The sequence below is a fragment of the Moschus berezovskii genome, chromosome 12, assembly GCF_049115385.1.
Source record: "Moschus berezovskii isolate FMDL1 chromosome 12, NW_MosBer_1.0, whole genome shotgun sequence".
In the NCBI taxonomy this organism is placed as follows: domain Eukaryota; kingdom Metazoa; phylum Chordata; class Mammalia; order Artiodactyla; family Moschidae; genus Moschus; species Moschus berezovskii.
The window spans coordinates 3,024,605-3,037,646 of record NC_142471.1 but is presented as its reverse complement, the minus strand read 5'-3'; the positions used below and the strand labels follow the sequence as shown (position 1 = coordinate 3,037,646).

General features: G+C 40.5%; 1 protein-coding gene across 1 annotated transcript in view; it reads left to right on the top strand.

Moving 5' to 3' along the window:
- Nucleotides 1-13,042, top strand: part of FMN2 (formin 2) — a 363,411-nt gene that overhangs the window by 262,998 nt on the left and 87,371 nt on the right. The window contains exons 14-18 of the mRNA XM_088842479.1: nucleotides 5,106-5,197; nucleotides 5,359-5,488; nucleotides 6,283-6,429; nucleotides 10,881-10,940; nucleotides 11,073-11,193. Coding sequence (XP_088698605.1) covers nucleotides 5,106-5,197; nucleotides 5,359-5,488; nucleotides 6,283-6,429; nucleotides 10,881-10,940; nucleotides 11,073-11,193 — 550 coding nt within the window. The remainder of the gene's footprint in view (nucleotides 1-5,105; nucleotides 5,198-5,358; nucleotides 5,489-6,282; nucleotides 6,430-10,880; nucleotides 10,941-11,072; nucleotides 11,194-13,042) is intronic.

The window sequence follows — 13,042 nt, the reverse complement described above, 5'->3', positions numbered from 1 at the left end:
CTCCAGAGATTAAATTGCCAACATCCGCTGGATCATGGAGAAAGCGAGAGAGTTCCAGAAAACATCTATTTCTGCTTCATTGACTATGCTAAAGCCTTTTATTGTGTGGATCACAATAAACTGTGGAACATTCTGAAAGAGATGGGAATACCAGACCACCTGACCTACCTCTTGAGAAACCTGTATGCAGGTCAGGAAGCAACAGTTAGAACTGGACGTGAAACAACAGACTGGTTCCAAATAGGAAAAGGAGTACATCAAGGTGGTATATTGTCACCCTGCTTATTTAACTTATATGCAGAGTACATCATGAGGAACGCTGGGCTGGAAGAAGCACAAGCTGGAATCAAGATTGCTGGGAGAAATATCAATAACCTCAGATATGCAGATGACACCACCCTTATGGCAGAAAGTGAAGAGGAACTCAAAGTCCTCTTGATGAAAGTGAAAGAGGAGAGTGAAAAGTTTGGCTTGAAGCTCAACATTCAGAAAACGAAGATCATGGCATCTGGTCCCATCACTTCATGGGAAATAGATGGGGAAACAGTGGAAACAGTGTCAGACTTTATTTTTGGGGACTCCAAAAATCACTGCAGATGCTGATTGCAGCCATGAAATTAAGAGACGCTTACTCCTTGGAAGGAAAGTTATGACCAACCTAGATAGCATATTAAAAAGCAGAGACATTACTTTGCCAACCAAGTTCCGTCTAGTCAAGGCTATGGTTTTTCCCGTGGTCATGTATGGATGTGAGAGTTGGACTGTGAAGACAGATGATCGCCGAAGAATTGATGCTTTTGAACTGTGGTGCTGGAGAAGACTCTTGAGAGTCCCTTGGACTGCAAGGAGATCCAACCAGTCCATTCTAAAGGCGATCGATCCTGGGTGTTCATTGGAAGGACTGATGCTAAAGCTGAAGCTCTAGTACTTTGGCCACCTCATGTGACGAGTTGACTCACTGGAAAAGAATCTGATGCTGGGCGGGATTGGGGGCGGGAGGAGACGGGGGCGACGGAGAATGAGATGGCTGGATGGCATCACCGACTCGATGGACATGAGTTTGAGTGAACTCCGGGAGTTGGTGATGGACAGGGAGGCCTGGCGTGCTGTGATTCATGGGGTCGCGGAGAGTCGGACACGACTGAGAGACTGGACTGAACTGAACTGAACTGATCCTCCACAGTCAGTCTATCCCATCAGGAAGCTTTCATAAGCCTCTTATCCTTCTCCATCAGAGGGCAAACAGACTGAAAACCACAGAATGTCAGTACCATTTTAATATTCTCAGATAAGCTGTTGTAATGGATGGATGTAAGGCAATATTTCTTCGTGATTCTAATGGGAAATTTTCTAATTTTAAGTGACTATCTTAGCATGTGTTTATCTCCTGTGTTCTCTTGGTGAAGTCTCTGTCTTTTGCCCATTTTCTTGTTAGATTGTAGGCTCACTGTCACCCCTCTGAGCCACCTCATTCTGCCTTGTTGCTGCAACTGGGGGTAGGAGTGCCATCAGGAAATCAGTCCTGAATGTTCATTGGAAGGACTGATGTTGAAGCTGAAACTCCAATACTTTGGCCACCTGATGCGAAGAGCTGACTCATTTGAAAAGACCCTGATGCTGGAAAAGATTGAGGGCAGGAGGAGAGGGGACAACAGAGGATGAGATGGTTGGATGTCATCACCGACTCAATGGACATGGGTTTGGGTGGACTCCATGAGTTGGTGATGGACAGGGAGTCCTGACGTGCTGCAGCTCATGGGGTTGCAGACTCAGCCATGACTGAGTGACTGAACTGAACTGAACTGAGGGCCCCAGACCCCTTCATTAGTCAGCCTGGGGCTCAGTAGAGCTCCTGTGGAGAGACATTAATGTTGGCCCTTGATGTCAGGAGGTGATGGGTGAAGGCCTGGACCTCAGTGCCTGTGCTCACGGGATGCTATGCCCTCCTCCAGGGGATCTTCTCTACCTAAGGATCAAACCTATATCTCTTACATATAACCTTCATTGGCAGGCAGGTTCTTTATGACTAGCGCCACCTGGGAAGCCCTATATGCAGAGTCCATCTGTCCGTCCGTTCCGTCGCTCAGTCGTGTCCGACTCTGAGACCCCGTGGACTGTAGCCTACCAGGCTTCTCCGTCCATGGGATTCTCCAGGCAAGAATACTGGAGTGGGTTACCGTTTCATCATGCAAAATGCTGGGTTGGTTGAATCACAAGCTGGAATCAAGTTTGCCAGGAGAAATACCAACAATCTCAAATATGCAGATGATACCACTTTAATGGCAGAAAGCAAAGAGGAACTAAAGAACCTCTTGAAGGTGAAAGAGGAGAGTGAAAAAGCTGGCTTAAAACTCAGCCTTTAAAAAACAAATATCATGGCATCTGGTCCCATCACTTCATGGCAAATTGATGGGGAAAAGTGGAAATTGTAACAGATATTCTCTCTTGGGCTCCAAAATCACTGTGGACAGTGACTGTAGTCACAGAATTAAAAGATGCTTGCTCCTTGGAAGAAAAGCTGTGACAAACCTAGAGGGCATATTAAAAAGCATAGACATCACTTTGCCGACAAAGGTCCATCTAGTCAAAGCAATGATTTTTCCAGTGGTTATGCATGGATGTGAGAGATGGACCATAAAGAAAGCTGAGTGCTAAAGAATTGAAGCTTTTGAGTTGTGGTGCTAGAGAGGACTCTTGAAAATCCCTTGAAATGAAAGGAGATCAAACCAGTCAATCATAAGGGAAATCAACCCTGAATATTCATTGGGAGGACTGATGCTGAAGCTGAAGCTCCAATATTTTGACCCCTTGATGTGAAGAGCTAACTCTTTGGAAAAGACCCTGATGGTAGGAGAAACTGAGGGCAAGAGGAGAAGAGGGTGGCATAGGATGAGATGGTTGGATGGTATCACTGACTCAATGGACATCAGTTTAAACAAACTCAGTGATAGTGAAGGAAGCCTGGCATACTGCAGTCCATGGGTCGCAGAGAGGCGGGAACGGTTTAGCAACTGAACAGCAGCTATATAGTCATCCCTAGATATCTGCAGGGAGTAGGACACGAGGGAGGATTGATACAAAAACAGTGCTCAAGTCCCTTAAATAAAATGGCACAGTTCTTGCATAGAATACCCACCCTACCTCTTGCATACTTTTAATCACCTCAATTACTTATAATGCCTAATATTATGGAAATGCTGTGTAAATGATTGCTGGAGTGCAGTGAATTCTAGTTTACCTTTGGGAACTTTACGGAATTTTTCCCCCAAATATTTTTTATCTGCATTTGATTGAATTCTTGAATTCGGAGCCCAGGATGCAGAGGGCTGACCACATCATGAATCATGCTGGTCACCAGGACCACAGAGATAAACAGGACTTTGCCCTTCTGTTACAGAAGTTGTGAACATGTCTGCACATCACCAGTAAAACATGGTGGTATGCGTGGCACAATACAGAGCAAATATAAGGTTCTGTGTTGTTCTAGAGAGAGACTGGTTATACTAGGGGTTGAGGTGGGCAAGGCAGGCTTTGCAGCAGATGTTGTATCTTTACTTGTCAGTATTCTTCTGTTGCATCATATTCCAAAAGCAAAATTTATCAAACCCTCAAGATTGACCAATCTGTCATCAAATCTTTTCCTGCTAAAAGAAGTTTTCTTGGAGGAACTAGTCTTTACCAATTAATCCCATCAACAGAAATACCTGCCTTTCAGAATAATCAGTGAGTTCAAGACAAAACATCCCTTCACTTAAAAGTTGATCAGGTTCTGTCATGTACAGCAGGTTTTGGCTGGGCTGCTTTTCTGTGTAAACAACAAATAATCTTGAAGTGATTTTACCTTCTGGGGACTAGACTCAAACCCAAGATAGGGTGACTTTCACTTCACTTAGCAAATGAAGTATTTAGGCTGTTTTGAAACATCTTTGTGAATGATAGAGACATTAAAATAAAAAATAAAAATCATCCAGATTATCCATAAAGCATAAGTTTGTGTTTTGTTCAGCCTATAAAATTCTCTACCTTATGTTAAAATGTAGAAAATCCTCTCCCATAAAGAAACAAATTTAGAATTACAAATTTTTAGCTTGAGATTTTCAAGGGTAAAAGAAGCCACTTGGGAAGATAAAGAAGCCTGGAGCTATTTTTGTATCAAAAAGAAAAATCAGGAGAATCAAAATCTTTTAGTTTTGTTCCATGACTTAATAATTCAAGTGTACTTTTCTTTCTCCCAAAGCAGATAGGCATAGACGATTGCAATAGGTAAATAGGTACTTTTTGTTTTAAATATCTTATAACAGCTTTAGGATCAAATTCCTTCCAAATTTAATTTGATTAACTTCTGAATAAGAAATACCATTTTTAAGTAAAATTATTACATTCCAGAGAGTATTATAGTTTATTTGGCATGTGGGATCTGAGTTCCCTGAGCAGGAATTGAACCTGTGCCTGGCTAAAGTGGAAGCTCAGAATCCTAGCCACTGGATTTCCAAAGAAGTCCCTCCAGAGGGTATTATAAACAGCTAAAAAACAAGAAAGGGAAATCATATTGATTTAAACCATGCTGGAATAAATATTTTGCACGTCACCAATAGCCAATAATGGTTTTCCTGATAGTTCAGTTGGTAAAGAATCTGCTTACAATGCAGGAGAACCCGGTTAGATTCCTGGGTCAGGAAGATCCCCTGGACAAGGGATAGGCTACCCACTCCAGTATTCTTGGGCTTCCCTTGTGGCTCAGCTGGTGAAGAATCCACCTGCAATGTAGGAGACCTGGGTTTGATTCCTGGTTTGGGAAGATCCCCTGGAGAAGCGAAAGGCAACCCACTCCAGTATTCTGGCCTGGAGAATTCTACGGACTATATAGTCCATGGGGTCACAAAGAGTCAGACATGACTGAGAGACTTTCACTTTCACTTTTGGTGGCCAGTAATATTTGGAAGATTTGGAGATGATCTGGTTTGCATTACACATATACGCTTTAAAATACCTCATGAATTAAGTCACGCTTTACCTCAAACAGATGCTAAGAAATATGAAAATATGTAGAGTTTTGCTGTATTTAAGATCATTATTTAAAAACTGCTTGGTTTTTGTTTTTCCAGAGAGCACAGTCAGATGAACTGGAAAAAATTGAAAAGCATGGTCGGTCGTCCAAAGACAAGGAAAACGCCAAGTCTCTGGACAAACCTGAGCAGTAAGCACACCATGGGCCCCATGGGCAGCATGCAGGCCACGGGGGGCTCTTCCCATTGGGAAAATGAAGTATCTTCTGTGCATCAGTGTCATGAATGATGTGAGGATGAACATGTTTATGTGCATTGTCTTTTTCCTCTTAACTTGCCTTTATTTCCTTAGGTTCCTTTATGAACTGTCATTAATCCCCAACTTTTCAGAGCGAGTCTTTTGCATCCTGTTTCAGTCTACATTTTCAGAAAGCATTTGCTCAATTCGGCGCAAACTGGAGCTGCTACAGAAGTTGTGTGAGGTGGGTGCTTGGGTTCTGATACTTAATTGTGCTCAGTCATGTTCATATTTCAAGCAAGTTGTCTTTCATTTACAGTAAATACTGTCAACTGAGTACCATTTGAATACATTTTATTTCCCAACAAATTGCCAGTGATTCCAACCAAATGCTTCAGGAATATCTATATGACTTGACAGAAGAGAAATATTCTTCTGAAAGTAAAGAACAAATGCTTGGCAGAAATGACCAATATTAACATCTAAAACAGTTTGTCAAAATTTAATAGTACCATTCATTCTGGTTGTGGTAAATTATTTTGAAAAGTAGCACTATGTCATTAAAGAGATTTTCAGAGGAAGTGATGCACAAATTCAAGTTAAATTGTGTGTTTTGGAAGAAGTGAGTGTGAACCTTTCAGGGATAAATCTAAATTTGGAAATTAAACTTTATAACTGTGTTTCAGTTTCCCACACCTTATGCAAAAATGTTACACAGAGGCGGGTGCAGTTGGACTGATGGCAGTGACATTATACTGTGGTGGTTCTCATGTCACGGGTGTGTTTGGTTTCCGTGCAATTATACCACAGAGGCACCCTAGGCTGGTACCTCTAAGCTGGAGAAGCACAACCTGCATGCTGTTAGTGGTGCAGCTTTTTAAAAGTTATCTTTGGAGACGCTGTTCTTAAATATACCTAAAATGAGCACTGATGAAGTTTGGATATGACCCGTAATTATTAGTATGATATGAATATCTGCCACTGACTTAAGAAAATTCAAACAGTAAGTGAGAAATTCTTCTTTATCCTGTTTTACAGACATTAAAACATGGCTCAGGGGTTATGCAGGTTTTGGGTTTGGTTCTTGCCTTTGGCAACTACATGAATGGTGGAAATAATACTCGGGGACAGGCAGACGGTTTTGGATTAGATATTCTCCCGAAGCTGAAAGATGTTAAAAGCAGTGTAAGTATTTTGAGTGAGTGAACGTAGCAGACTGAGGAGTGGATGTCTGTTTTGTAATAAGTTGAACTGTAAACCAGTGCGATAAATGCTTATGCTCCAAGGTCAAAAGTTCTATTATGTTCTGAGCCAGATAAAGGTAATGGCCACCATATATATGTGATCAAGAGAAGAATAATTTTCCTAAAGTGAGTAATTTTGAATCCTGTATCTAATGAATAACTGAATAGACAGTATTTTAAAATAAAAATAACTAGTTTTTACTCTCTTTACCATGTCTGCTAATATTTATCTATTTGGATCTGAGGACTAGTTAATTTTTATGAATTAGACAGTGTACCCATTACGTTCTTCTTCTCTCCATGTTAAGCAAGTGACCCCCAACAGGCCCAGATTTTAAAAGCAAAACAAAGATGAGTGAAAGTCACTCAGTCATGTCTGACTCTTTGTGACCCTATGGGCTGTATAGTCCATGCTATTCTCCAGTCCAGAATACTGGAGTGGGTAGCCTTTCCCTTCTCCAGGGGGTCTTCCCAACTCAGGGATCAAACTCAGGTCTCCAGCATTACAGGCGATTCTTCACCAGCTGAGCCACAAGGGAAGCCCAAGAATACTGGAGTGGGTAGCCTATCCCTTCTCCAGTGGATCTTCTCAACCTAGGAATTGAACTGGGGGGGAGAAGGCAATGGCAAGCCACTCCAGTACTCTTGCCTAGAAAATCCCATAGATGGAGGAGCCTGGTAGGCGCAGTCCATGGGGTCGCTAAGGGTCGGACACGACTGAGTGACTTCACTTTCACTTTTCACTTTCACACATTGGAGAAGGAAATGGCAACCCACTCCAGTGTTCTTGCCTGGAGAATCCCAGGGACAGGGGAGCCTGGTGGGCTTCCGTCTATGGGGTCACACAGAGTCGGACACGACTGAAGTGACTTAGCAGCAGCAGCTCCTGCATTGTAGGTGGATTACGTACCAACTGAGCTATCAGGAAAGCCCAAAATTTAAAAGATGACTCTCTTTTTCTCCATATAATCCTCTCTTTGATATTGGTATATATGGAAACATCTAAGCCCTCTTTGTGAAGCTTCTTTAATCTCTATCCTTTAGAAATAAATTCTATTATTTTCAAAGTTTACAATGTCAGACTTTAACCACTCTGGTGGTTTCCTTGACCTTATATTTCTACCAACACTCTCATAATCTCTTAGACATTAATTTTAATCAAACACAATTAGAGAAGTAGACTTTTTTTAAAAAAATTAGACTTTGTAGAGGATGTTCTCATGCCTACCAATATCAGAGAGGAGTATATGGAGAAAAAGAGAATCATCTTTTAAATGTTTTTTTCTCCATGTGGTCTTCTTCCTGATATTGGTAGGCGTGGGAAAATCTAAGCCCTTTTGCAAGCATAATTATTTTTCATAAAATTAACATCTAAGAGATGATAAGAGTGTTGGTAGAAATATAAGATCAGGGAAACCACCAGAGTGGTTAAAGTCTGACATTGTAAACTTTGAAAATAATAGAATTTATTTCTAAAGGATAGAGATTAAAGAAGCTTCACAAAGATATATATGATGAAGGAAATGTTTTTAAAATATTAAGTTCAAGTGAGGTACCAGTGATAAAGAATGTGCCTGCCAGTGAAGGAGACATAAGAGACCCTGGGTCAGGTTCAATTCCTAGGTCGTGAAGATTCCCTGGAGGAGGGCATGGCAACCCACTCCAATATTCTTGCTGAAGAATCCCATGGATAGAGAAACCAGCTACAGTCCACTGGGTTGCAAAGAGTCGGACATGACTGAAGTGACTTAGCATGCACGCCCGCAAGTTTAAGTGAACAATTGGCCTATAAAAATGAAAATATAGAGAACTGTCCTCCTAGATAAGGAAATAATAATAATAAGGAAATAATCTCCCTGACAGAAAGGAGATACTTATTTTGCTTTTTTCTGCCAGTCAACAACTCACTGGTTTATTTAGTCATACACTCCTATGTTCATTTGACATTCTTTTATCCAGCTTCTATGAAATGCCAGACACTGTACTTTTCCAAAATTGGGAAAAGCATAGTCCTTTCTTGGAACACCAACAACATATAACTTTGTGGTTTTTATGGTTCTATTTGCCTTTTAATTTGTATGACACACATTTTCTCAGGAACCTTCAATATGTCAACCTGATAAATCACATTTATTCAAAATTTATTTAGTCTTCTAAACACATGGTAGGTTTTGAATAATTATTTTTTAAAAAGATTTATTATTTATTAATGTTTGTGCTGGGTCTTCGCTGCTGCACATGCAGTCTTTCTCTAATGTCGGTGAGAGGGGGCTACTCTCCAGTTGCAGTGCACGGGCTTCTCATTGCAGTGGTTTCTCTTGTTCTGGAGCACAGGCTCTAGGTGTGCAGGCTTCAGTAGTTGGAGCTCTCAGGCTCTGGAACATGAGCTCTGTAGTTGTGGCACAAGGGCTTAGCCCCACAGCATGTGGAATCTTCCTGGATCAGGAATCCAACTTGTGTCCCGTGCGTTGGCAGGTGGATTCTTAACCACTGGACCACCAGGGAAATACTGAATAGTTCTTAACAACTGATTGTTCGATTGAAGCAAGTAATTTTTGCAAATAACATTAGAATGCTGCTAAGTCACTTCAGTCGTGTCCGACTCTGTGTGACCCCATAGACGGAAGCCCACCAGGCTCCCCCTTCCCTGGGATTCTCCAGGCAAGAACACTGGAGTGGGTTGCCATTTCCTTCTCCAACATTAGAATATAATCAATAAAATGTTACTTATAAAAAATGAATCTTAAATAGATTCTTATGGTCTTAATTATATATGTATAAGGGATTATTTGGTTTTTGTATTGGTTAATATATCTTATTCAATCCTCCTATAAGTTAAATTTCATTAATTAAATAATTAAGGAATGATATGGATAAAAATAATCAAGAAGTAATATTTTTTAATAATTTAACTTGCCTTCTCACAAGGGCTATGCAAAGTCTATTTGGTTCTTTGTGAAATAAAGATAACTATGTCTGTATAGTTTCATAGACTTGCATGCATGGAACTGTTACTCGGATCACTCAGAATTACCTAGGCACTTAGTAAGTGTTTTGTTAATTGACTGAGGTCACTGGTTTACAAGTTAGGAAGGACAGAGGAAGTTAGTTGCTTAAATCATTTTATAAGTAATCCTGCTTCTAATAAATGTACTACTTTTGTTATTATAGCTATGTATTTCCATGTAATTGATGTATATAGTAAAATATGTTGTTGTTGTTGCTTAGTTATTAAGTCATGTCCACCTCTTTGCAACCCCATGGACTGTAGCAATAGAGAACTATTGCTGAGCCACCAGGGAAGCCCATAATATGTTCAGGGAGTCTGTGTTGTGTTAGTCACTCAGTTGTGTCCAACTCTTTGTGACCACATGGACTGTTGCCTGCCAGGCTTCTCTATCCATGCGATTGTCTAGGCAAGAACACTGGATTGGGTTGCCATTCCCCTCTCCAGAGGATCTTCCCGACCCAGGGATTGAACCTGCGTCTCCTGCATTGGCAGGCGGGTTCTTTACCATCTGAGCCACCAGGGAAGCCCATCAGGGAGTCTAATAGATATATTATTGTATCCCGTCAGACTTGTTTATAAAGGAATGTTGCTCTTTTTGTCAATGAGGGGAAAGTCATGGTTAGATTGAATATTCCAGAAAACAAGTTTTTATTATAGGGTATGTTTTAAAAAATATGTATTTGGTTTCACACATCCCAATTATCTAGTATTTATTTTGAAAATTAAAAAAACATGTATTAATGCCTCTAAATGTGCCAGAAAAGAAGGTGGAAACCTCTTCTTTGAAGATTGTTAGAGATGAAGCAGTTTTTCTTCTTTAGAACTACATACATTGCATTTTTATAGCTGCATAGCTACTAATTCTTGAATCTCAGTTGCTGACATAATTTATAACATGAATTTGTGTTTTTAAAGTTCCAGCTTGCTTGAGATAATACTTAACTTTAAAATTTTCTTAATCTACTTAGTAATAAACCTCAGTCAAGCATCCTGTTGGAATGGTCCCTGTTGGTTCAGCCGTATAGAAATGCTGGTGTTATTTAGTCATTTCTGTTTTGATACTAGTTATACCTGTTAATAATAAGAAATAAAATTAATGAATTGATTTTCTAGTTGAGGAAGGTGAAAGCAGGAAGGCATGTACAATTGAGACAACCCTCAAAACAGTTGTGCTTCCACTTGGGGCTCAGGTGGGAACAGAGTGGGGGAGGACTAGACCATCTGGGCCATTAAACTATAGTAACATGAAACAGAGAACTTCTCCTCTCATCCTAAATGTTCTCATGTACATGCGTGGATTTACTGGGATGAGTTTTATTTAACGCTGTATATTTACTCATGTTAAAAAATGTATTTCTACTCACTTTGGTCTCTCCGCCTAGGACAATAGCAGAAGCCTGTTGTCATATATCGTGTCATATTATCTTCGCAATTTTGATGAGGTGAGATAATGTTCACAGAGTCACATTTTGTTATTCCTTGTCATTGAGTGATGTGGTTGTGTTTGATGTTTGTCATTGCTGCTGCTATTCTGTCCTCATTTATTTAAATGTTCTGTCTTTTCTGCTGACCAGGATGCTGGGAAAGAACAGTGTGTGTTTCCACTGCCTGAACCCCAGGACCTCTTTCAGGCCTCGCAGATGAAGTTTGAAGATTTTCAAAAAGACCTCAGAAAACTCAAGAAAGACCTGAGAGGTAACTTACAATATTAAGGAAACTCAGTTGTTATTTATGCTTCTTTAATGAGAGAACAGATTTTTCAGTGTTTCTAAAGAAAGTAAACATCAAAGTAAATAAACATTTTCATATGTGGCAAAAGAAAAATTTTACAAGTAATCTTATTCTTTTGTTGTTTAAAATAGTAATGTGTATTAGAAATCTAGTTATTTAATCGCATCTTGGTTATTTGAATAGCAGCCTCTTTCATCAGGGACACATTTTATTGTCTTACTTTCACTTTATGTTCAAGAATATTTGTACATTTATCATATCTTGTTAAAAGGCACATATTTCCTCCCCACCTGCCCTTGGTATACTTACCTGAGATTTTGTGGTGTGTGAACTTTCCTGGGAAGAAAACATTTTTTTCATGTATTTGGTTAAAAAAAAAGGCATGTGTAATGCTTTACTGTTATTGTTCAGTGCTAAGTCATGTCTGACTGTGACTCCATGCGCTGCAGCACACCAGGCTTACTGTCCTTTACTGTCTCCAGTTTGCCCACACTCATGTCCACTGGGGCTGCCCAAGGGGCACTAGTGGTAAAGAACCCACCTGACAATGCAGGAGACAGAAGAGATGCAGGGTCTCTCCCTGGGTTGGGGAGATCCCCTGGAGAAGAGCATGGCAGTCCACTGCAGTATTCTTGCCTGGAGAACCTCCATGGACAGAGGAGACTGGCTGGATACAGTCCATAGGGTCTCAAAGAGTCAGACACCACTGAAGCAACTTAGCACACAGGCATGCATGTCCACGGAGTTGGTGATGCCATCCAACCATCTCATCTCTATCACCCCTTCTCTTACTGCCCTCAGTCTTTCCCAGCATCAGGGTCTTTGCCAATGAGACGGCTCTTTGCATCAGGTGCCCAAAGTATTGGAGCTTCAGCTTCTGCATCAGTCCTTCCAGTGAATATTCAGGATTGATTTCCTTAAACTGACTGGTTTAATCTCCTTGGTGTCCAACATACTCTTAAGAGTCTTCTCAATTGTTACTTGAGAAGCCTTAGATCGTTTTGAAGAGACTTTGAAATTCTTCAGAATGGTAAATTTAAAGTAATGCACAAAATCAAATAGTTTACAATATTTTTATTTTCTGTAAATAAAAATCCTTTCATCTGCCCTACCTTTATGAATGAGGTACAGTTGGCTTATAATGTTATTATTAGTTTCAGGTGTACAACTTAATAATGACAAAGGTCCGTATAGTCAAAGCTATGGTCTTTCCAGTGATCATGTGCAGACATGAGACTTGGACCATAAAGAAGGCTGAACGCTGAAGAATTGATGTTTTCAAATTACAATGGTGGAGAAGACTTTTAAGAGTCCCTTGGACTGCAAGGAGATCCAACCAGTCCATTCTAAAGGAGATCAGTCCTGGGTATTCATTGGAAGGACTGATGCTGAAGCTAAAACTCCAATACTTTGGCCACCTCATGCGAAGAGTTGACTCATTGGAAAAGACCCTGATGCTGGGAGGGATTGGGTGCAGGAGGAGAAGAGGACGACAGAGGATGAGATGGCTGGATGGCATCACCGACTCGATGGACAAGAGTTTGAGTAGACTCCGGGAGTTGGTGACGGACAGGGAGGCCTGGCATGCTGCAATTCATGGGGTCGCAAAGAGTCGAACATGATTGAGCGACTGAACTGAACTGAATGGGGTTTAATATACAGCATGAGGAATATACTCAGTAATATTGTAATAGCTTTGTATGGTCACAGATAGTTACTAGTCTCACCATGGTATTCATTCCATAATGTATTTAAATGTTGAATCACTGTTTATACCTGAAACTAACATGATGTTGTACATCAACTATAATAT